At 51.9% G+C, this 25,728-nt stretch overlaps 1 protein-coding gene across 2 annotated transcripts in view; it reads left to right on the forward strand.

Moving 5' to 3' along the window:
- The first annotated feature begins 284 nt into the window (after positions 1-284).
- bach2b (BACH transcriptional regulator 2b) overlaps positions 285-25,728 on the forward strand; it is an 84,292-nt gene continuing 58,848 nt past the window's right edge. Inside the window, exon 1 of one of the 2 annotated variants that reach the window (XM_030110045.1) lies at positions 285-607. Coding sequence is in view for 1 of the 2 variants with exons in the window: in XM_030110044.1 (XP_029965904.1) it covers positions 13,481-13,519 (39 nt within the window). In the remaining variant the exon portion in view is untranslated. Of the gene's footprint in view, positions 608-13,458; positions 13,520-25,728 lie in introns of those variants that run through there. The other variant, XM_030110044.1, reaches the window with a different exon arrangement.

The raw sequence follows: 25,728 nt of genomic DNA on the forward strand, positions 1-25,728 counted from the left end.
ATATTATTTCATGGCGTATCTGGACAGCATGGAATCAGATCAGTGGATTCTGTCCGTCTCTCGTGCTGTAAAATGTCTCGTGTCATCTTTCCCCGTCATATTGGGGGGTTCACGCTCTCGGGAATCCGGGCGCGCTCCCGGCCAGTTCCCGCGCGCTCCCGGTCGGCTCCTACGCGCCGCGCGCGCGCCGATGTTGTGAATGAGGGGATGCGGTGACGTCAGCGGCCGAATGTCAACAATGTAGCGGCGGAGCGCGAGGAGGCGTTCCGTTCAGTCCACGGTAACGAACCGACGGAGCGGCACGCCGCGCAGCACGGACGCCGCGCTGCACCCACACCGCGCACTCCCGGCAACACGCGCGCGCGCGCACGGACGGAGCTGTTTATGGTCGATGTTTTCTTTAATCAGATCCCATTTTTGCGGGTGAGAATCGAGGAGGGGTGGAAGAAGAAGAGGAAGAGGAGGAAGAGGGAAGAGGAGGAGGAGGAGGAGGAGAAGTCCGCCGCCGCGGCTCTGAGGAAGCGACAAAGCGAGTCATCATGTGAGAGAACTTACGGGGGAAACGGACAAAAGGGCTGGAATACCGAGCGGAATAGAAAGTAAAAAGGTGAGCTGGCATGCCCCCCCCCCCCTCCCCCCCCGTTACTCCTGTCAGAGCCCGCTCTCTCTCTCTCCCTCTCTCCCTCCCCTCTCCCTCCTTCCCTCCTTCCCTCTCTCGTTTGTCACATTCTCTGCTCCATTGTTGATGCGCTCAGAAGCGAGTTCAGTTGTAAACTTGCAGAAGTGGCGCAGCGGAGCGCACGAGCGCAGCGCTCCCGCCAGCCCGGATGTGTTTTTATCCAGAAAGTCAGCTGCAACAGAGGAAGCAGCAGGAGGAGGAGGAGTGTGAAAGAAAGCATAACAAACAAATGTGAGAAATAAAAAAAAATAACCGCATGCGTAAATCTGAAGCGCGCGACCAGAGTGTGTGACGGCCGTGCACGCGGGTCGGGAGTGAAACATGTGAACCACATCCTGTTGTGCTTTGAGTCAGGCGGCAGGCGGGCGGTGCTCGGTGCGTGCGGGATCTCGGAGGGTCGTTGAACACCTTGCTCACTCTTTACTCCTCTGCTGCTCCACGCACTCCGCCACGCGCCCGCGTCCCTCTCAGTCTGAGATGACTGGCTTCATGCTGCCTGGCTGAGGGGAAAGTGCTGTGTAAGGACGAGCCCCGGGTCTCCTCCGCCTCCGGGCCACGTCAGTTCCTCGCTCCATGCTGCAGTGATCACAGTTCAGGTCAGGAGCTGGACTGGCTCCTGCTTCTTCAGCTGAAGAGAGACGCGCTGGAGCCCGGCCGCGGGCTGCGGGCTGCGGGCTGCGGCGCGCTCCTGCATCGCCCTGTGGATGGATGCTGCAGCTTAGTCAGTCTTATTATAGGAGGCAGGGATGATGCGTCGTGTCTCCGATCGCTCCAGAAACAATGATAAAAATGTGCAATTTTCTGAGGAGGTCGGCTTTAGAAGCCCTCTCTGATCGCTTCACCCGCTGAAGGTGTGAGGACAGGCAGGCTGCTCGCTTTGTCGAGTCGGGATAAATAAATAAAGACGCTTGTGTGTGTTGGCTGCGCGCACATGGAGCCCAGCGGAGGAAGGGGGCCGATAAACAGGCGTATTTTTGGAATAACTATTGTCTCAGTCGCCACGTGTTTGACTCGGTGTACGAGGAGGTTCCTGAAAATGTGCAGGCGGAGCGGAGCGGAGCGCAGCGCAGCGCAGCGCCGCCGCTGCCGCTACGCGGTGATACAGCATTTTGACATTCCTCCCAACCCTTTGTCTCTTTCCTGCTGATGCAACGGCGAGTGCGGGGTGAGGTGGGGTGGGAAGCGAGGGGGGAGGGAGGGGGATCGCAGCATCACCCTCACTCCTGCTCGCCGCATCGCGATTCCAGCTCGGATACGAGCGGCGGTGGAGGAACGGCAGCGCTCTGCCGGTCAGAGGGCTGTGGTGGTGGTGGTGGTAGTAGTAGTAGTAGTAGTAGTAGTAGTAGTAGTAGTAGTGGAGGGATCTATCCACGCTTTTAAACGGCTGCATTCCGCTCTGCTTTCACCACACGTGCGCGGCAGCGGCACACTCATGCGCAGTTTTACGCACGACGCCTTTTGTTCTGTACAGTAGCTCCCTCCACCCCCCACCGCTCCGTTTCCCATGCATAGCAATCCCCCTGTTTATTGTAAGAGGAGGAGGGGATGGGGGGGGGGGGGGGGGGGGATCACTGTAAACCCCACAGTGACTCAGTCAGGCTTAAATGCCACTTCATCCTCTCCGCTCCTGCTGAACGCCTGGGTCTGTCTTTGTTCAGCAGTCAGATGACAAACACTCAGGATGCTGTAGTTTTCAGTGGATTGATGTTTTTACTCAGGGAACAAAATATAATATATACATATGTATATATTATACATATGTTTTACATACATATGTATGTAAAACCTGTCACCTGGCTGCATTTTTGCTCATCCTGGTTGTTTTTAGACTAAATATGTACAACACTGTAGCTCTGAATTCATAGTCGAATTTGTGCTTTACAGAACATTTAAAGCTTTGAGAGGTTTTGAAAATAATACATTGAATGTTGTTTTATGGTTTTCCTCTGGAATGACTTCTTTAACTCTTGCGAAGTTGTTATATCTGGTTTCCTATGGTCCTGTTTGGTTTCAAAAATCAAAAGATTTGCCTCACAGCAGTTGGAATTAGTTTTAAAATGCAACATTGAGTTCTAAATCGATGTCTTTGGTTTTCTACAGCAGCGTTTCTCAGTTGTGTTTGTGTGTGTGTGTGTGTGTGTGTGTGTGTGTGTGTGTGTGTGTGTGTGTGTGCGCCGTCCATCCGCCCCGTCCTCCTCACACACCGTCCTGTGTTCTGGGAGTCCTGCTTTATTGACTCATTCCAGTGTTTTCTTGTTTGGTAAATTCGTTGGAAAATCTAGAAAGTCATGTTTTGTCTTGGATTTGCAGTTTGTGTGTGTGTGTGTGTGTGTATGTGTGTGTGTGTGTGTGTGTGTGTGTGTGTGTGTGTGGAGAGGTCAGCGTGACAGGAAGTGATCCTATACACCAGGAAGTGCTGTCACAGTCCAGCCTCAGTCTTCTGAGACGCAGGTTTTGGAGAAGACCTCCAGATTAGCTGAGGGACCATTCGTCTGTCTGGCCCCAGCAGCCGGAGGACGGAGCCGTCCCAGATCCTGGAGCTCCTGGAGCTCCTGGAGGTCCTGGAGGTCCTGGAGTCCTTGGGCCGGCTTGGGAACCTCCCTCAGACTCGGCACCGGCTGCTTTGGGGATCTCAGACATCGTGAGTCTCCCGGGGTTCTCCCAGCCTGAACTCCTTCAGACCCCAGACCCCGCCGCTCGCCTCCCGTTTGGCCGCTTCCCCTCTCGGCGGCGTCCGGTTTCCCCATGGAGCTAATCAAAACGGCGATGGCAGGAGAGTAGCAGAGCCCTGGCGGTGGAACCCGGTGGGTCTCTGCCGTTCAGCTGTTCTCCATGAGAGAGGCGGCGGCAGGAAGCTGGAGGACAGGAAGCTGGAGGACAGGAAGCTGCCAGCTCTTCCCTCGGCTGCTTCCTGAAAGGACCGTCTGCATCGCCAAGGATACTGGAGGAACCCCCTCCAGCCGGGCCTTGGCCCGGACCGCATTCCCATAGCCGTCCCACGTCACCACAGAGGCGTGCCGGACTGGGCTCCGGTCCCACACTGCTCCCAGAACTCCTCGGGTCTGTCCAGACCTGCACCAGGACCCAGGAGGCTGGACTGACTGGCGTTAAGAAACACTGCGTGACCAGCTGAACGCCGTCCACAGAGTTCCAACGCTCCTGAAACACTGAAAGGGGAAAATGTTAGAGCTGCTCAGTGATTTCACTACAAGGTCTCTGCCTGAAAACACTGGAAATCAGACATGGGTGTGAGATGCTGATGGCTGGATGAGGATTTCTGTTTTTTAAGTGGTGAAAACAGCCTGAGCACACCATGAGCACACCATGAACACACCATGAACACACCATGAACACGCCATGAACACACCATGAACACGCCATGAACACACCATGAACACGCCATGAACACACCATGAACACGCCATGAACACACCATGAACACACCATGAACACGCCATGAACACGCCATGAACACACCATGAACACGCCATGAACACACCATGAACACGCCATGAGCACACCATGAACACACCATGAACACACCATGAACACGCCATGAACACACCATGAACACGCCATGAACACACCATGAACACACCATGAGCACGCTATGAACACACCATGAACACACCATGAACACACCATGAACACGCCATGAACACGCCATGAACACACCATGAACACGCCATGAACACACCATGAACACACCATGAACACACCATGAACACGCCATGAGCACGCCATGAACACACCATGAACACACCATGAGCACACCATGAACACACCATGAACACACCATGAACACACCATGAACACGCCATGAACACACCATGAACACGCCATGAACACGCCATGAACACGCCATGAGCACACCATGAACACACCATGAACACAACATGAACACACAATGAACACAACATGAACACACAATGAACACAACATGAACACAACATGAGCACGCCATGAACACACCATGAACATGCCTTGAACACACCATGAACACAACATGAACATGCCATGAACACGCCATGAACACACCATGAACACAACATGAACACACCATGAACACGCCATGAACACACCATGAACACACCATGAACACACCATGAACACACCATGAACACGCCTTGAACACACCATGAACACAACATGAACACACCATGAACACACCATGAACACACCATGAACACACCATGAACACGCCTTGAACACACCATGAACACACCATGAACACACCATGAACACACCATGAACACGCCTTGAACACACCATGAACACACCATGAACACAACATGAACACGCCATGAACACGCCATGAACACACCATGAACACGCCATGAACACACCATGAACACACCATGAACACGCCACGAACACGCCACGAACACACCACGAACACGCCACGAACACGCCATGAGCACACCATGAACACAACATGAACACAACATGAACACGCCATGAACACGCCTTGAACACACCATGAACACACCATGAACACACCATGAACACACCATGAACACACCATGAACACAACATGAACACGCCATGAACACACCATGAACACAACATGAACACACCATGAACACGCCATGAACACACCATGAACACGCCATGAACACACCATGAACACACCATGAACACGCCACGAACACGCTATGAACACACCATGAACACAACATGAACACGCCACGAACACGCCATGAGCACGCCATGAACACACCATGAACACGCCACGAACACGCCATGAGCACGCCATGAACACACCATGAACACGCCATGAGCACGCCAGGCTGTCCAGGTAAAAATGAACAAGAGAAATAAGAACGACGCCGTGACTCTGCGAAGCTGCTTCTGATTGGACGGCTTGGTCTGGGGTCTGTCTGGTCCTGATGGGACCAAGATGGCGGCTCGGTCTCGACCTTGTCTCTGATGAAGCAGTTCAGTGAAGAGAGTTTCTGAGCAGATCTGAGGAGAGACGCCAGCAGCAGCGGAGTCCGTCCTTCACCTGGTTCCTCTGCAGCTGCTGGAGACCTTCAGCTTCAGTGAAGGAGCCGAGGGCAACTCCAGAGCAACGCAACGCAATGCAACGCAACGCAACACAACGCAACGCAACACAAACGCAATGCAACACAACGCAGCTGGAAACACAGCTCTGCCAGCGTGCACCGTGGTGCGCTTCACATAGACAGTGAATGGGACGGGATGCACCATCAGCGAGGCTCAGTTTTAAAAATACCGACACGTTTCTCACGTCACAGGATGCAGCAGATGATACAGACTTTCATCGTGATGCACTTTAAAATATGCCGACGTCAGTTCCTGCTTAGCAGCGAAACCTGCTGTAAATATTGAAATACATGATACATGATTCAGTGTAAAAACAACTTCAAACATGCATGTTTCACATAATTCTGAAATTTGAAATGACATAAAACAGGTTTTTTTTAGAATCGCATTGGAACTTGTTTTATTTATTCACACAAAAATGCCAAAGAAGCTCCAACATAAAAACACATCACAGTATTTGAAAAAATCTGTGCTCATTTTTACTTTCCATGAGAAAAGTGACTTTTTATTTGTTCACTTCAGTATTTTTTCCTGAATAGAAACATTAAACTCTTAAAATACACACTCAGCACGTCCTGGAAACCATGTGTCTGCTTCTTTCCTTCAAATGAAGATCGACTCACCAGACAATCAGGAAACAAAAAATGATTCATCTTTAGCTAGAAATGATGAAATACGAGGAATTTCAAGTAGTTTTTCTTTTTAAATAGACTCTTTGATTTATAAATTGCGTGAATGTTGATGAAAATTTAAATGTTAATGTGGAAAAAGTCCTAAAATATGCTGGATTAATAGATTGAACATCACAATGTTCATAAAGTTCAGAATAAACAAAAGCTTGTATTTATACAGAAAGGTTTGTTTTTCTTAAAATATTTTGAGGTTTTCAATAAATTTGAGTTCAGAGAATTGTTTGAGTTTTCAGAACCGATGAGGACGAGACGTCATTGACCATTCTTATCATGATTATTATTTTTGAGCTGCTGTTTCTCAATCTTCAGTCAGAAAATCTGGATTTCATGTAAACTTGGGATTTTCTGTTTTAGAATCAAAATTAGAAGATCACTCTGCACCGACTGCTGATTGTTTGTTCAGATGCTCTTTTCATTCTCTCTTTTCTTTACATTTATTTCTTGTTTTTCATCCACTTCTGAGATTGGTTTTTGGATTTGTCTCCGTATGTTCAGCTGCTGCTGGAGCACATTCATACGCCGAGCACGTTAAAATTAGCTCTGCATGTGCCCCCCCCCCCCCCCCCCCCCACACACACACACACACACACACACACACACACACACACACAGTGGTGCAGAGTGAAACTCACGCCTCCGGTTTGAAACAAGTGCTTTGATGAAGCAGTGTTTCTGAATCCGTGCGAGTGTGTGTGTGTGTGTGGTCTTTCTTTTCTTTATGCTGTTTCCAAGCGTCACAGAATGTGACTGATGTGTGTGTGTGTGTGTGTGTGTGTGCAGATATTCACCTTGGTAACAGCAGCAGACCCTTCTGGAGCCCCTCCATACATTCAGGTTATTCACGGCAGACAGTGTTGTGTGTGTGTGGTCCCCAGAGCCCCCCCCCCCCCCCCCCCCCCCGTAGCCCCGCCCCCTCCCCGTCTCCGTAGCAATGATATGCACACCATATCAAATTGGAGCCGTTTGCAGTGAAAACCTGGGCTCGGGCCTCCGGAGGGTCCGCTGCTCCAGTCAGGAGGACCCGGCGCCGGGCGCTGAGTCACACAGACTCACCTCCACCTGCCCTCATCCAGAACCGTACCGACTGGACCAGCTGGACCTCTTCCAGGAGGAACCAGGTCTAAAGCAGCGTCTGCAGCAGAGGAGCCAGAGTGAGTCTGGTCCTGAACCAACCGCTGCCATGGAGCGCATGGCGCTCGTCTGATGTCGGGGATATAAATAGAGCGTGATGAGCGGCTCTGAGGAGCGTCGGCGTCAGCGGACGACTATTGATGATTCAGTACGCTGCAGTTTGATCTGTGTTTGTGTTGTGAGCCGGTGCATGAGCGCCGGCAGCGTTCATGTCTTCATTACAGCTGCTTGATCTGCAGCCGCTCCGTCACGCTCGGCCCTCTGCAGCCATGTTTGACGGCTCCCACGACATGTTCCCCACGTCACCCCAAAGCTGAGAAATCGCGCTGACGCTCGTCAAGCCTTGATGTGTCTGGGACGCTTACCAGGGTGACTGTGTGGGGATCAACATTCCTGCTCGACTGGGTGCAAATTCCCAAACATTACAGCTGCTGTTTGATACTAAAGGCAGCAGGAATGGAAAAAAAGACACAATCAAATGCAAAAACGACAACATGCTTGCAGAGTTCATCACATGGAGATAGGCAAGAGACAAACGGACAAATGCAAAAGTCAGAAAAACCAGTGCAAGAGCTGCAACATGCATGCACAGCTGATCATACAGACGTATGCAAGAGCCGAGACTTGGAGAGAAACTCCTCAGTATGATTGCAGATGCCACAAGATGCACACAAGGCCCACACACACACGTAAAAGCAGTAACACAAAAACAAAAGCCACAACTTCAATGCAACTAATACAACGCCTACAAGGCTCACGCAGAAGATAAAGCATGGATGGAAAAGCTAAAGTATGGTCAAAGGCCATGACGTGACTCTAAAATTCACCACTTGAATGCCAGAGAAGCTGCGTGCAGATGCTGAGCAGTGTGCACGGAGTCTGACACTGCTGCTGTTGAAGCAGTGGAGTGGAACTCGGCAGTGTGTGTTGGCTGTGCGGTTAGCTGAAGAGGTGCAGCTGTAGAGGAGGGGTGGTGGTGGGGGGCGTGCATCCTGTGAGATCAGCACAGGTGGTGGGGCCGGGTGGGGGCTGCCGGGTGAGGAGGTGGGAGTGTGTGGAGGCTGTTGTGGGCGTGGACGTGCAGCACTGTGCCCACTTCCTGCAGCGAGGCCCCCTCTGCCGCCGCACCGCGAGGCGTGGCGCTCCGCAGACCGGCAGCTTCGGCGTTTCACAGCAAGCAGACAGAGGCGGAGATCGCACCGAGTGCCAAGCCTTTCCTAATGCGCACTTTAGGCAGGAGATGCTCGAAGCTGGCAAAAAGAAATGAATCGGTTCTGCAGCGTGAAGGCATGATGAAAATGATGAACTGGGCGAGGAGGCGTTGTGCTCGCGTTCAGTGGAAAACATGAGGCACCCAGCATGAAGGCAAGGGGGTCCAGGTCCAGGTCCAGGTCCAGGTCCAGGTCCAGGTCCAGGTCCGCCTGCTCTGGGTCGTCAAGATTAGATCAGAAACAGGAAGGAATCCCATTTTATTGATCACTTTGGGGACACTGAAGCCCCGTTCCCACTGGCCAAAAAACCGGTTTAAACCCGCTAACACCCGGCTCCTCCTGGCAGTGTAAAGGGTTTAACCCGCATTTCGACCCGGGTCGTTCAACCCTGCAATAGACCCAGGAGTTTACTGGGTCACTGCTACCGGCTTTTAGTGGGAGGGACACATCCGGTGACTTACATGATGACGTCGACGCAGCGCGGCTACGTTAGCACGCTAGTTGTTGTTTCTGGACACAGCGTGAGATTTCCTTCGTCCAGACGACCCAGCATTGGCAGGATAGCGAGACCAGAGAGCTTCTCCTGATCCGTGGGGAAGAGGAGATTTGTCTACAGGTATCGGGGACTGTGTTCCGCTGCATTGTTTACTTTCGTTTTGCTTCGTCGCGCTGATGATGTCATCAACGTGGGACACTATCAGAGCGGGAAAACACAACAGCGCAGCAGGCGGTGAGACCCGGGTCTGCAGGCGGTGGGAAAGGAGTCTAAAGCCGGTCATTAGCGGGTCGAAGACACGGGTCGACTCACTAGTTGCAGTGGGAAAGTGGTATGAATGTGGTTCCTGGGGAGCAGCGGGGTCAGGGGTCGTGTTGAGTGGGGTTCGAACCTGTGAACCTCCTGGAAGGCTCATTTCTCCTGCTTTAACATATTTTTTAGTGTTTGCAAAAACTAATAATGATTTGAAATGTCAGCAGAATCACTTGATGTACCTTAAAAATTTCTTTAAAATGTGGAAACATTTTACCACATTTGCACTCCTTTTTCTAAACGGCTCTTCTGCTTACAGTGATGATTTATTCCTCACGTCAACATGCAGTGTCAATCTGCCCCTGTGTGTGGCCGTGATCCAGGCTAACTGAGAGGACAGGCTGGTGGTGAGCGCTGGAATTCATCCTCTGGGAAGTTAGAAAAGAGCGAAGGCAGAGAAAGCCTCGGCGTGACGCAGCAGTGGCTGTGATCCGTGTTCACGGCCACTTCCTGTCAGCTCCCGGTCACTTCCTGGTCACTTCCTGGTCACTTCCCGGCCAGGTGGCGTGTCCTGGGGCCTGCAGTGTGAGCACGCTCTGGTTGTGTCCCTGCAGCGGTCACATGTGGGGTCATCCAGGACAGAGGGTGAAAGGTCGGCCAGGCAGAGCCCTGGACGCCCCGCTGTCGATACGGAGTCACAAGACCTGAGTCAGCACCCAGAGAGCTGCTCCGGCTGCTCCCGCTCCTCCCGCTCCTCCAGCTGCTCCGGTGGGAGCAGGATTCGGACTGGGACTGGCTCCGGGAACTGTGGGGGATTCAGGTGTCTTTCCTTGAAGGTACGTTTCATTGGATGTTGACTTTACCGCAGGGTTGCCTGTATTGTCCCCGGCGTCAGATTTAAAGCAAAGTGCATCCTGGGAGAAGATCTGTCACACATTTAGAGTTAAGAGGAGAAGGAGTAGATTACACGACCAACCAACAGGAGAGACAGAAGTGGGTTTGATGACGGAGTCTGCAGATAAAGCTGGTGGGGGGCCAGTTGAGGAAGTGCTTCTGTCCCTGTTCATTTCCTTACGTGCCCCATGCAGTGAGCACAGGGTGGACATGGACACAGTGGACATGGACACAGTGCTGGACGAAGTTATTACATGTGTTTGATGGGTTTGAGCTTCACGGCAAATTAAATACAATTTAGTCAAATTTGAGGAGGGAAATGAAAACAGCGGCCGTGGGGGGCCAGTTGAAGAAACGTCTCATGATGAAATCAGCTGATTTCCACCTTGGTTTGATGCTTTCTGACTCTGCAGTCACGTGTTTGCAGAAACTCCTCTGCGGCAGTGTGTGGTTGAGCACGTCTGTCAGACTGAGGGTGTCCTGATCGCAGATCGGTATCAGGGTTTGATCGGTTAGTCCGGCGTAAACCTCCAGCTGATCGTTCCCTTGTAAAGATTTCTGCTGGAGTCTGGACTCTTCTGTCCTCTGAGCGCTGAGTCCTCTCTCCGCCCTCTTTGAGGCCGCTCTATAAACGGAGCCGCGGGTTGACCCCCCCTCCTGGCGGGTTGACCCCCCTCCTGGCGGGCTGACCCCCCTCCTGGCGGGCTGACCCCTCTCCTGGCGGGTTGTCCTGTTGGAGCGAGGAGGAGAACGTTGTGGCGTTGAGCAGCAGGCAGCGCGGGTTTCATGTGAAAGTGAAAGGTTCGGTCACAAAGCTTTTTATTTGCAAGCAGATTATTTTAAATACAGAACGAAGAGGAAGAGGCAGGCACGATGCTTCACCAATAGATCGAGTTTCACCTGTTTTAACAAGAACACAATTATCTTCATGCAAAAGTTTCAGCAGAGTTAATTGGATTAATTAATACAGGGCTGTCTGAACAATGTCTTAAATGTGAATAATTAACACGAATAGGGTTAGGACTTTTTCTAAATTTGAAAATGGTATTTGTCATAGACATTGTATTAATTTGGTCTACTTGAAATTTATTTTGAAATAAAGTCCAAAAAGTAAAAAAAAAAAAAAAAAAATAGCTAAAAGTAAATTCTGTCTTTGCGTTCATATGGATCAGGACGCTCTGGTGGGACATCAGTCCAACAGGAAGCTGAGGTGTTCCAATTCCAGCAATTAATCTGAAGTGAGCCACTCTCCACCGCAGAGATTAATTCAGATTAATTGTTGGAACTGCAGCATTTTAACTTCCTGTTTGGACTGACGAGTGTTTTACATCGTGAGCTTCAACCTGCCTTGAAATGCAAAGCAACACAATTCTAAGTGTCCAAAACATGATTAATTGTGATTAATTTCTTTTTTATTCTGTGATTAATCACGATTAAGAAACTCGATCAATTGACAGCCCTGTATTTGTGCATAAACTTTCTCTCCGGTTGACTTCCTGAACTTTCAGAATAATGATTTCATTCGATTTGAAATGGTTCCAGTTGTTTTAACTGTTTTTAGTGTATGCAGCAGATTAAACTGATTCTGGATGTTTTTTATTTTCCCTTTCGACCTCCACTTCCTGTTTCAGCTGTTTGAAGTCTTTAAACATTTTTTATCTTTCTTCTGTCTGTAATCGTGTCCTCAGACATTTGTTTAGTTTTCCTTTTATAATCTTTTCTCACTTTTTTAGGATTTTTACCCAATTTTAACAAGTTTAGCTGCTTTAGCTCTTTTTGCGGTTTTAGAGATTTTAATAAAACTTTTGAGTAATTTTTTCCTCACAAATCAGACCTGTAGGAAAACCTGCGTCACGATCATGTCTGATGCTGAGTTTGAGATATGAAGAAAATAAATGACAGTGTTCAAACAATTTAAACTTAACTTAATGTCATTGATAAGAAGCAGTTTGAAATATTTTAAAACCAAATAAAGTCACATTTCTCTCACAAGGATATTTATTTAAGTGTTTTTAAAACGTCCTCCTGTTTTTTACTGTGTAGATTTCTTCTGTTGTGTTGATAAGAATTAAAAGAAATAATTGAAAGGGAATAGAACCAATCCACTTTTCATTTATAAAAAAAAGTTAATCTGACTTATTTATTTTTTTAATTTATTTATAGTTATAGATAGTTAAATTTACAGGACAGTTAGTAAAATTGTCTTAAAATGAAGAGAAATACAGAAAACATATTGTTCTTCTTCTTCTTCTTCTTCTTCTTCTTCTTCTTCTTCTTCTTCTTATTATTATTATTATTATTATTATTATTATTATTATTGAGTTCAGTTCATTCTGATTTTTAACATTTTCCTCCTGAAATAACTTTAAATAAACCAGAAGACTGAAAGCTTTTAAATCCTGCTGTGTTCAGAAGTCCTGACTTTAAAACCAGAAAAAAAAATAAACTATTGAACAAACTTTTAAATCTTCATTCAGTCAAAACTTTATTTAGATTATACATAATCAATGGAAATAAATTGTGTTGTTTTGAAGTTAAAGATAAAATTTTTTCTAGAATTTGTATGATATAATTATTTCACTTTAAAATGTTAAAAAACAGCATCAAACATTTTGGAAGGGAAACACTTTCCTTGGATAAAATTTGACATTTCTGAACTTATTCTAATGAAACCTAAAAAATAGTGGTGATAGTTGTGAGTTTGTTGTGCTTGATTGAATGTGAAGATGAGTGAGTTTTTTGCGCCTATAGCTGTGAGGGAAGGGTGTGAAGCGGTCGAAGGCGGCGTTTCTCCTGACGGCTGGCGTTCTGGCCGTGCCGCCGTTCCTCTCTGCTCTCGCCTTCTGGAGGCTTCTGTCCGTCCTCGGCGGCGTGCGGCGCAGCTCTGTTTTCCTGCTCGCCGACGGTGGATGATGGGTGGGTTTGTTGTTCACGCTGCAGGGACGCCCTCCCTCCCTTCCTCCCTCCCTCCCTCCCTCCCTCCACCCGACCTGCCAATCATCTCTCCGGCCTCGCATCTTCCCCCCCGAGCCACGCAGATGATGCCGCTCGTGGATAAATGATCTGTAGTCGGCCCTGGAAGATGAAGGACCAGTGTGTGAGTAGAGCCGAACTCCTTCCACTCTGTCGGGTTCTTCTTGTGTCGAAACTCTGTCTGCTGGCAGGAAGACAGTTGTTTTTTTTTTTCCTGTTGCGGTTAGACTCGGTGAAGCTGAAGCAAACATTTGTCACGTTGACGCACACACAAACAAAAATACAGACGAGCGCGGCCGTGTCGATTGTTTGTCTTCCTCATCTTTGCGTATGTTTAAATGGAGACTAGATAATCCCAGAAGAAGAGCCGAGTGCGTCTGGCTGACGGGGAACCGATGGATTTCTTTGTGTCGTTCAGAAGCAGAAATCCTCCGTTAAAGCCGACGAATTCAGAACTTTGTGGGGACTGCGGAAGAAGTGTGTTCAGACAGCTTCAAACTTCATCAGTTCTTCATATTCTTGTGCTTCAGGCTGTAACCAACAGTTGCAAAGGAAATAAAGCTTCCTTCTCTGACTTCCTTTGCAGGTGTTAGCCTAGCAGCTTTAGCAGAGCGATCATCCTGACGCCTTCTCGTTATTACACTCAGCTCCCGCCACGAGGCCAGGAAACCTCCACTTCAACCCCTTCCATCTAAAAATAGCCTCGTATCCCCGAGTCGGAGGGAAGGGTTCCTGCGAGGGGGCCTGCCGCAGTGCTCACGTGCTCCGCATCCAGTCAGGACTCTGATCCAGCTTTGCTCCAGCAGGACACAAAGGCGCTCTTTGTCCCGGAGCCGTTAGTGTCATAGCCCAGAGTTTACGGCTTAGCGTAAGCGGCGGACTTAGCGCGGCTGTAGTAGGAGCGCGGGCCGGCGGCGGCGCTGAGCCCAGACCACGTGGCGATCTGGCGTCTGCTTGTCACACCCTGAGACCAGCTGAGCGGGGGCCGCTCTGCTGGAGTCCTGGTCCTGGCCGTTCTGGGTTCTCTGCTCCTTCCGTCAGTTCCTGCGCCGTCCGTCCCGCAGAGCGTTTGGAAGCTGTGGTGGGTGGAGGTCCAGTGGAGGTCCAGAGCCTGCTCCCTGCTCTTCATGCTAGCATGTGTTCTGCTGGAGATTTACTCAGTAACACTGAGTGAGTCCCATGTGGACAGCAGCATTGACCCGAGGTCCTCCATACATTAGACGGTGTTTCCAGGTCACTGCTGCCTCCATTCTGGTTTGCTTTTCGTTCACCATGGAGCGACTGAACGGAGCGCTAAGCACCCACGAGCACGCCAAGCTGGGCTGGTTTGACTTGACCAGAAGGAAGCTTTCAAACACATTCATGCTTTACTGGATTTGATTTAAAAGGAAAAAAAATCACTGTGAGAAACGATCAGTTACAAAGTCTAAACTCGGTTTACAATGTAAAAAGTCTTATGAGAAAATCTGCTAAAAGAAGTCGTGGCGGGCCAGCTGAGGAAATGTCTCCCACCACAGTAACAGCAGCGTCTCTGAGCTGATCGGCTGCTCCTTCACAAACCCATCAGAATGTGGCTTGATTGACGGTTTGATGCCGTACTGCTCTATTGGACTCTGTCTAATTAATGTCAGTGAGGAAACCCGGCGTCAAACTACCAATCAGACCTGCGAACGCTGTTCAGGCTTCCTGGGTGCTGGCGGTAAAACGGGGTGTTTCAGATAGAGGAGCCACCCACGGATATGAAGCGCTGCGTAAATCTGAATTTAAAGAAGAGAAGTGAACAGTGAGACAGTTCAGTGGGGATGAAACAGCTTTAACTCAGCAGGTGCTGCTTTTTTTCTGGCTTTAAACTGCAGGAAAAGCAGTTTTTAGTAACGGCATTAAAAAATAAATGCTTTCCATTTGTTGAGCTGATTCCAGCGTCCTGGCAGCGCTTCTGCGTTGATGTCACGTCTCACAGGAATACCAGGGCTTCATTAAGAAAATCGCTCTCACCTGTGTGCAGTGCCAGCTCGTAATATCTGTTTGAAATGATCGAAGAAAAACAAGTGTGTCTTGAAGGAAAATGTCTCAGTGTTGTTGTTTTTGTTTCATCATAAATCCGTGATTCCTGTCGGGAGATTCCTGGACGCTGACCTGTTTTCCTGAATCCTCTCACAGATGTAATTCAAAACAGAATTCATGAGCCGTGCAGGATCACTCTGCACAGCGGTGGAGGAAATCAGCCCTCTGAACTGGACTCACTGCCCTGGCAATCAAACCTGCTGCTCTGCAAGGCGACCCACTGATCCACAGCCACCTGACCCGTTATCAGCAGAGCCAGTGGCTGGGTCGGGTGGACGTTCGTCCGGTTCCCGTCCTGTTAGAGTTCCACTGGAACTTATTAAAAGCAGTGAGCTCTAGTTTTCACGAGTGTGTGTTCGAGAGATTTTACCAAGAACACACCAGGTCTTCACCGTGGCCGGATTGGAACCTGCAACCTGCCGGCTGCTCGTCTGAACCCTTTATTAAGACTCAGTGATTAAATCTGGTGTTCTGTCCCTAAACGGAGGCGTGGGGACAGCCGAGAGCTCCTCCGATGTCGCTGTGGAGGTTTCCCACTGTTTTCCTCACCACACACACACACACACACACACACACACACACACACACACACACACACACACACGCTGTGTGTGGAGGTTTGTTGCCGGGGTTTGAGCGAGGCCCCTCTGAAGTATCTGCTCGACTGTACGAGCCCGTCTGCTTTCCCATGATGCACCTCCCCATCTCCGGCCCGGGGCCGGCGGTGAAAGAGGCCATTGTTCCGTCACTGCCAGGCATGTAGCATGCACTTCTGACACGGAGTGGGAGAAATCATTCCCATTGTGGCTGTGGAATGTCTTTGACTCTGCATGAAGAAGACGAGCTGCTCCTTTCGCTCACTGTGTTTTTCACAAACAGCCGTCTGCTGGCAGAGCTCACCGTCTGATCTGCACAACAGCCTCCATTTTCACCCGGGTCATGGTTCGATTCCTCATCAGTGTCCATCTGCAGCGGGTTTTTCTTGTCTAAAGGCAAATCTTCTGCTTCAACAGATTCAAACTTTATTTAAAACCTTTCTCTGGTTTGCATGCTTCATTCATCTGAGGTGGGAGCCTCAGCAGACGCTGGTTTGTGATTGAGCCTTTGGGTTTTAGAAGGGCTGAAGGTTGAATTTACTGACATTCAGAGAAAAGCTTCCTTCGCCGTCTAGACAGGCAGGCAGGAGTCGTCAACTGAAAGAAACAACTTTGCTCTCTCAGTTCTGTCGAGTCTCTGCTGCGTAGTGAAATTGGACGAAGTACCAAACGTGTCTCCAGCTCACTTCAGGACGCGTCTTATCTTCAGCTATCGGTTTCGCTCTTACTCACGTCGGTTTTGGTTTTATGAGGAGAACTCGGCTTCAGTGATCAGGACTTGAACACACTTCGTCCTCCGGGCTGAAGCCTGTTTGTTTTCTGTGTTTGAAAGCATCTTATTTGGAGACATGGAAGCAGAGCGGGATTTCCGTCCTCTGTCCTGAACAGAGCCCACGTCCAGCTCAAAGCTCTGGGAGCTTTTCTTCCTGCAGGGCAACAAGTGGCTTTCAGAGCCTCTCTCCTTAATTCCCCCTTTTCTTGCCCAGCCTTGATTGATGTGCAGCAAACCGCAGTGGAGAAAGCTGGCGGCTTCTCTGCAGAGGATTTTTGCAGCGTGATGTAATGTTTTGATGATCCTCGATGGAGTCCGCCGCAGCCAAACAAAAGACACGCCCCCCCCCCCTCTGGAAGGTGGACTTGTGTCTTCTCAGGCAGATCATTTATGCTTCACATGCCGCCGGACCCTTTCAGGACGTTCTGTGCTCTGACATGCGTGAGAACGATTGATTCTCCCGGTTCTCAAGTTCCACGCCGCGTAAAATCCTCCTGAAAGCGAGGCGGGCCGATCCCTCTCCTGGCGGTCCGAGCGCCAGGCGGGGGTCACGGAGCGCTGCCCTCTCCGTCAGCGCCGGGCTATTTTTAACCCTGCCGGATCACGTATCGCCTCCTGCCGTGCTCTCCTTTTGTTCGGCCGGGGAGGGAGGGATATTTCGGGACGCTCTCGGGTGGCGTGGGAGGCGGCGCCCGGCGGGGCGAGGCCCACGCCTGCACCGACCTGCAGCAGAGGTCGAGAACCTGCTCTCCCCATTCATTAGGCGGCTGCGCTGCTACCGAGCGCTCTGGCTGGTGATGGGATCCAGATGGCGGCCTGGAACACCCGCGAGCCCGGCCCGCCCGGACCGCCGCCAGCCGCACATGTGGCCCACCGGGGAGCGGTGTTTAGAGGGGCCCGGCAGCAGAGGAAACCCTACGTTACAGCTCGCCTCCGTACCGACGGCGGAGGCTGATCTGCCGGGTTAACGTCTCACAGAGACACACAGCAACACACACTTCACGTGGAACACACAGCTCGATGGTTTCCAGTCTTCAGTGTGTCGCAGGTGTAAACCGGCTCAGCCTTCAGGTCTGCTGCTGCTGCTGGCAGACGTTTCCTCAGCTGGCCCCCCACGGCTTTCATTTGCAGACTTCAGGATGAGAAGTTTTCTCTAACGGCGTTGATTCCCCGCGGTGCGGGTTTCTGCAGTGCTCTCTAGCTTCCTCCACGCTCCAGCAAACACTAGAAAAGTGAAGCTGTACGGCTGCTTGAGGGGCGGCACTAAACCAGTCCGGTCTCCTCCTCTTCATACATGTGTAATTCAGATTTGTGTAATTTTGGCATTTGTTTTATTCCTTTATTCCTTTTTGTTTTTTGCATACTCATTACTGAGCAGGATTACTATTACAACAAAACATCAGCAGCAGGGTAAAACTGAACTGTCTCACCACGGGCGAGTGGAATGAAACACCAAGTCAGGCCCAAACTCAGTGAATCAAACAGAGTCAATAAACCTGACCGAACGCCAAAATGACTGAAACAACCAAACCAGCTTAAAATAACTGAAAGGTTAGAACTGCTAAAAATGGGCCGAGGGCTGCATGGAGCAGTGGGACGCCGCTCTGAATGCTTCCATGCACTGACCTGAGCGTTCCCGCCGCTGACGGGGGTGACGGGGGTCGAAGGGGCGACGGGGACGGGGTTTCATCTGCAGGAGGCAAAAGGCTGCAGACTCATGCACTGCTGCTGCTGTTTGTTTGGGTTGGGCTGTGATCCTGCTCCTCCTCCTCCTCCTCCTCCTCCTCCTGCTCCTCCTCCTCCTCCTCCTCCTCCTCCTCCTCCTCCTCCTCCTCCTGCTCCTCCTCCTCCTCCTCCTCCTCCTCCTCCTCCTCCTCCTCCTGCTCCTCCTCCTCCTCCTCCTCCTCCTCCTCCTGCTCCTCCTCCTCCTCCTCCACCTCCTGCTCCTCCTCCTCCTCCTCCTGCTCCTCCTGCTCCTCCTCCTCCTGCTCCTCCTCCTCCTCCTGCTCCTCCTCCTCCTGCTCCTCCTCCTCCTCCTCCTCCTCCTCCTCCTCCTCCTCCTCCTCCTCCTCCTCCTCCTCCTCCTCCTCCTCCTCCTGCTGCTGCTGATCTGTTTTGCTCCCATGTCTTCCTGCCGGTGCTGGCCGTGGCGGGGGAATGTGTGGGGCGGAGGGACTGGGGAGGGAGGAGGAGGAGGAGGAGGAGGAGGAGGAGGAGGAGGAGGAGGAGGAGGGAGGAGCGGGCTGCAGGAATTCCCACTCACTTGGCTCACTGAGTGTTTTCTGCCTTTCCCAACTCTCTGAGTGGAAAAAAAAAAAAAAAGAAAGAAAGGGGGATGTTTTGTTTGTGAAACAGCTCGCTCGCTGGCTCTGGACGGCGATTCTGTTTTCCCCCGACTGGAGGAGGAGGAGGAGTTCATTCATCTGCCTCTCCTTCGCCCAGCCGTTTCAGCCAAGATCCATAAAGTTCATGAGGAGCCGTGAAGCGGAGCCGGGCCGGGTTTCTGTTGAGTCATGTGAGATCATGTACACAGAGCAGTGAGGGGAGGGGGGAGGGGGGAGGAGTTGAGGCCAGGGGCAGCAGGGGAGCTAAAATCTGCTCTGCGGCTGCAGACAGCACAACATGCCGCTGCTAGCCTTGTATAAGGTAATGTCTAGCGAGCGCGCCGGGGTGGGACGTGCGCACAGATTTATTTTAATACAGCGCGGGCCGTGCCAGCGGGGGGAGGGATGTGGAGCCTGCCGGCGCGTCCCAGGACCACCGCCGCACTCCGGACGCCACGGGAGCTTTTAGTGGACACGGCACAGCGCCACGGGCGAGAACACAAAGCGTGAAAAGAGGCAAGTTGGACCTTTTCGATCTGCATGATCAGACTGAGTGCTCGCTGCTCTGACCGATGCATGGTTCGAGTCCGCCGCCCCGCAGCGAGGTCTGGATGTGGTGTGGGGGGGTTCGCAGCGGTGGAGCCTGGACACATGGTTTGGTGTCTGCTGGAGCTCCGGGCAGTCAGCTCACCACTCAGAGAGAAGCTAACTCCTCCATATCGATCCCAACCTTCTGATCTGAGGAGAACTCTGGCCGAGCTGGGCTTCACAGCTTCTCCTCCAGTCCGGCGGTTCTCAGCCTGCCCCAGACCAGAACCCAGCCTGTTTCCTGTGGCCCACCAGCAGCGTGGACCTGCTCTGTGAGCGCGATGCGTTCAGGGACCGTCTGCAGTCGTCCCGGCCTGCGTTTCCTTGTCTTGTTGCTCCGTTGATCTTTCATTTGCTGAAACTTCCCAGCTCAGTCTGCCAGGTGTTTCACTGTGACTTTCTTTGATGTGGACACGCTGGTAGCAGGGAAAGGCCTCTCAGGGGACCCCGGGCCACATGTTGGAAGCACTGATGGGGCTAGACAACATCATGAATGCTAAAGATACAGTGAAAATGACACAAGGTGTATTAAAATAAGTTTCATTCAAAGTGATGGTTCTTGAAACCCACAAAGAATGTCCAGGTTTTGAGAGAAACGTTACACAGATATAAACCTGAAGAAATGAGCAGGAGCAGGAGCAGCATCCCAGACCAGGATGAGCCGAAGTGGCGATAAGACAGCAGGAACCTGCAGCATCCCGCCTTTAGAGATCTCAGTTCATAGTTTGATTAAACTCTTCCATTTGGATTTGGAACCTTTCAGTGAGAAATCCATTCAGATCCAGCGTGTTCCTCCTCCTCCACATCATGACTTAAAACCTCGTCACATTAGGTTTCTGATAGGAAGGACTTGTTCAGCATGTGGAGATCAGGACAACCAGATTATGAATCTGGAGAGAAATTCAAGATTTACTTTGTTTCTTCTTTAGTCTCTGAAACGAGAAACGATGGAATGAAATCTTTCCCCGTTCCTCAACTGGAGCTCCATCAGCGATGCCTCCTCCTCTCTAAGAGGGTTTGGATTCGCTGGCCGTGGCGTCGCTACCTTCACGAGGCGGCTGTGTTTTGGTTTGCAGCACCGGTGTCATGACGGTGCGGACCAGAGCCAGGCAGGGCGCCGTGATAGGGCGCTGTACGGCTGGCCGCTCGGCTCGGCCACTGAAGAGCGAGCGGGGAAAACGCCGATCTGGCATCGACAATGCAAGCAGCACTGCTGGAGGAGCAGGATGTGCTGCAGTCAGGTCGAGTGTGGAGCTCCTCCTCTTCCTCCTCCTCTTCCTCCTGCTCCTCTTCCTCTTCCTCTTCCTCTTCCTCTTCTTCCTCCTCCTCCTCCTCTTCCTCCTCCTCTTCCTCTTCCTCCTCCTGCTCCTCCTCCTCCTCCTCCTCTTCCTCCTCCTCCTCCTCCTCCTCCACACACTTCCTGTTGTGGAACTGAAGTGTTTAGAGGACGCTGAGCAGGTTAATAATCTTTATAGCCTATAAAAAGCGGCGGGGCTCTGGCGGGGCATAAATCAGCGCGGCGTGTCTTTGCGTTGGAAACGAGGCCGCTCGGCGCTCCGGCCCACCTCCAGTGATGAAGGTCACACAGGAGGAGAGTTAATGACCGAGCGCGCGGGGCAGCGTTAATGAGCCCTGCACAAGTGTTGTTGAGCTTCCATTATGGGCGGGCTCCTCGCTCCGTGTCAGGCGCCGTATATCCCCGTCCCGGGTCCGAGTCCAGGACTCCGCCGGGACGTCGGCACTCTGCTCGGTCACATTAACGGTGTGAAAATGCGTTGTGTGGCAGTTATCCTGCCATCTCCACCACAGCAGCACGGCCGGTGGATTCCCACCAACCCCAGGACGGCGGGTTTCCACCTCAGGTCGAGTCCCATCTCGCCACACACTCATCTCACACACGCAACCACGCTTTTACACCGCTTTACAGTAACCCAGTGGAGTTCGCTCAGTCGGATTTACACCTAAAGTCGTCCTCGTTCACAGCAGCGGGTCTCATGTTTGGCTTCATGCTTTGTTCATAACTTTCACACCGTTTTTGACTGTTACTGCATTAAAGCCCTTCTCGCCGTTTCCCTCTGTCTCCGTCACCCCCACAGCTGTCTGCTGTAAAACGCATGTTTCAAATGACGGGCTGGGTGGCGCAGTGGAGCAGTGGTTAGCTCTCACATCAACGGGACAAGGGGATTTCGCTCCATGTTCCCTTCATGCTCCTCAGAAATGACTCTGGGCAGGTTTCGGACCCGGGTTCGACCCGTACGGCCTGTTCAGACCTGCTTGCTGTTTTTGTGTTCGTCACCAGACATTCAGGAAGTCCGACTCTTCTAAACATCCCTGCATACGTGAACGGAATCGGTTGTTGAGTTTCTCCAGATTCAGGAGCTCTTCCTCTTCCCCTGATGAGCAGTGATTTGCCCCAGCGTGGGCAGGTTTGGCGTGGTTGGGGCAGAGCGGAGCGGCGTGGTTCTCCACGGCGCCCGGGTCTCTTCAGGATGTTGTTTTTTTCCAACCTATTGATGCATGCAAATTCCAATTGTGTTGTGGGGACGATCGGCTGAAAGGATGCCTCTGGAGGCGGTGGGGGGGGGGGGGCTTTGGGAAGTTTTGGGACGTTGCCATGGCAACAATGGGAACAGTGTGGATGGAAACTCGGAACAAAAGCCGATTTTCTTTCCTGCGAATTGGAAGTTTACCTACCTTCTGACACACAGCGGAAAAAGGAGCCGCTGATAAATGTTCCCTGGAAGTTGGGGGGTCATTGTTCCGTCCGTTCCGTTTCTGTACGGCGGCCCTGGCTCCGAGGACTCATCGCCATGGAAACCATTATGTGGGGCAATTGGCGGCGGAGCACTTTAGAAGCCTCCTTGGAATATATTAGTAGCTGCGGAGGCCCCCGCGCTCCCTCACCTTCAACCCCTCGGCCATTGTCTGCCGGCGCTCAGGATTTCAGGCCTCTGCTCAGGAATGTTCGACCTGAGGTGAAAAACAAGCGGTGGACCGCGGGTTGAGACCTGCCGAGGCCGAGGACTCGTTTCCACCACTCATTCAGGCAGAACGTCCAATTCACGCTTCAGTCCGGGGAATGAATCGATGTGCAGGGCTGCTTTTACTGACGCTGCCAAAGAAAGATTTGAGGCGGCGGAGTGTGGAGCGGCGGCGGCGTGGTCCCACCGCAGAGCCGGGCCGCTCCGCTCCGCGGAGCTGCAAGGCGGGAAGCAGGGTGGATTTCTGTGTTTTTATTTTGTCGCCGTTCTGGAAAACAGCCTCCTAGAGATCTGCTCCCCCATCTGGCTGAGGTGATTAGCAAAAGCTGAGGCAGATGGCGCGGCGGCCGCGTTCGGCATGGCTTCAGGGGCGCGTTAATCTGAGACGACCGGCGGCCATGTTGGCTGCGAGCACCAGACCCTCAGGACGCTTCTCTTAGAAGCTGATGGCAAAGTCCCCCACTCTTTCTTCTTCCTCTTCTTCTTCTTCTTCCTCTTCTTCTTCCTCTTCTTCTTCCACCACACCTCGCAGCGCTGGCAGCAGGCTCTGGAAATGTTGACACATGGAGCCGAGAGCAGCCCCAGAAAGCCCAGGAACCCCCCCGAGAAGCTGCTGGGCGGTGGGGGGAGGTGAGGGGGAGGGGTGGGGGAGGGGGAGGGGGTCGGAGGCTGAGGTGGAGTCTTGGAATGTGCTCCGGAGAGTCACTCACTTATTTACTCACTGAACTCGGTGAACCCTTCCTGAGTCAGCCACTTCCACCACGGCCAGTCAGCGCCCCCGCCCCCCGCCCCCCCGTTTTGTTCCTGAACCCTCCCCTCCCCGGCCCCTCATTGACGGGCTCGCTCCTCTCCGGCTCCTCATTGGCCGTCGCCTTCGCCCTTGCCCCGGAGTGGCCCCCCTGAGGTCAGCAGCTCATGATGAGCCATAAAACAAATGTCAGTGAGAGTGAGTGAGGCTGCAGAGTGTGGGGGCACAGGAAGCCCCCCCCCCCCCCCCCAGGCAGGTTCATCTGCTCGTTAAACTCTTCAGCTCCACACCTCTCCCCACTGTGTGATCCGGCGTTTTCAGTGGGAGGGGCCAGAGCGAGTCCTCCTCGTGTCAAACACTGAGAGTTCAAAATGTCAACAAAGACGTCAAAGACAGCATCCCAACGCCACGGCGAAACCACAGCGCCGCAGGCAAAGGTCACCACTGAAGTCAGAAGGTCAAACACATTCGAAAAACCCAAACGTTTAATAAGGTTCCAATTTCAATAAAAAGTGAGAATGTCAAACTGTTGAATGTTTTAGTGGGAGGAGACACAACAAAGTGTGAGGCCAGGCGGTCCTCACGACGAGGGTGTGTGGCGTTAGAAATAATGAGAACGCAAGAAACAGAAGTGGAGTAAGAGATCGAAGCAATGAAGCAAAAACATGAGAAAAGGTTCGAATGTCAAGAATGAAGTCAGCAGAAAGAGTGTGTGTGTGTGTGTGTGTGTGTGTCTATTATTTCTGATTGAACCTCACTAATACTAAAGTTCATCTTAAACTTAAATCTCAGTAGGACTCAAAAGCAGAGATGAGACAGAAGGAGAAGTAAATATTAATGTGTTCATGCCTCTCTCTGCTGCCCCGTCTCCTCTCCAGCCCCGTCGCTTCAGGGCTCCACTGCTGCACAAAATGTGGAAATATTTGTATTTCACTGTCCAGGAACATGTATTTAAAAAGTAACAACGATGCCAGAGGTGCAGAAGTTTTATTCTTTGCTGGGAAACAACTCAGAAATTCCTCTAAGTCTCTGACTGCAGCCTCACCGCTGCCGTGTTTTTGAGCCCCAAGCTGACCGAGGTGAAGCATGAGGCAGCAGTCCCCCCCCCCCCCCCCCCCCCCCCCCCCCCCCCCCCCCCCCCCCCCCCCCCCCGGTGGAAGGCGCAGCGTCTCCAGGAAGCGTGCAGCAGAGGAGACGTTAAACACTCCAGTTCCTGTTTGACATCTGTTTCCAGCCAGTCCCCCCCACCTCACCTACGAGCCCCACAGTGGGCAGGGTTGTCGGTTTAACTGCTGTGACCCCCCCCCCCCAGTGACGGGCCTGCTGTTGACTCGGTGCCCAGGAAAACCAAATTGTGAAAGATCAGATCAGGAAAGACGGGTTTTCAGGCGGCGGCTCCTCCGCAGGCCCCTCTGGCCGGCCAATCATTAACCAGGTGTGTGTTTAAGGACACAAGGAGGCAGTGTGTGTGTGTGTGTGTGTGTGTGTGTGTGTGTGGACTGCATCTGCTGATCACAGCTTGTTGTTTCTCAATATTCCCCCTAAGAAATCCTTCACCATGGTTTGTTTTGTCATTAGTAAAATCCAGTGTGAATTATTTCTCGTTAATTTAAAGATATTTGATGAATGTGAAGTTTTAGTAAATTGACGTACTGAAAGCAGTTCTGAAGTTTTGTTTAAAATAGCTGAAGTCAGCTTCGCTTTACCTGAACTGAACTGAATGAGCTGGCGTCCTCTGCTTCCTGCGTCGGTGGCGTTCTGCCGAGCGGCGAGCCTCCTGCTCGCCGCTCGGGTTTGGTGTTTCCTCTCGTGACTGCAGCGCGGCTCCGGTTCGTTTCTCCCTCGTTTTTCCTCGCCGGGCTTCCCTGCACACGGAGCAGGTGTATTTTTAGCTCTGGGAGATACTGTGACCCGCCAGACATCGCCGGTCCAGTTATCCTCCGCCGCGCCTCGCTCCACCTGAAACCCGAGCCTGCCGAGCGGCGGCGAGGGCCGCGGGCGAGCGAGCGACGGCGAGCGGGCTGCACGGCTCCAGGCGCCGCTGGGCCGCTGGGCCGCTGGGCGGGGGGGGGGGGGGGGGGGGGGGGGGGGGGGCAGCCACAGGGAGAACATGCAAACACATCGTCTGCCGTCCACCTCCCCCTGCAGCAAGTGCTGTAATTTGACATCAGACTCATCATCATGTAGCCGGCTAGCATTAGCTTGATGGGAAGTGTGAGATCATCAGCTGGGGTGTCCAAACTGTGGCCTGCGGCTCGAC

Source organism: Salarias fasciatus, chromosome 15 (genome assembly GCF_902148845.1).
Source record: "Salarias fasciatus chromosome 15, fSalaFa1.1, whole genome shotgun sequence".
In the NCBI taxonomy this organism is placed as follows: Eukaryota; Metazoa; Chordata; class Actinopteri; order Blenniiformes; family Blenniidae; genus Salarias; species Salarias fasciatus.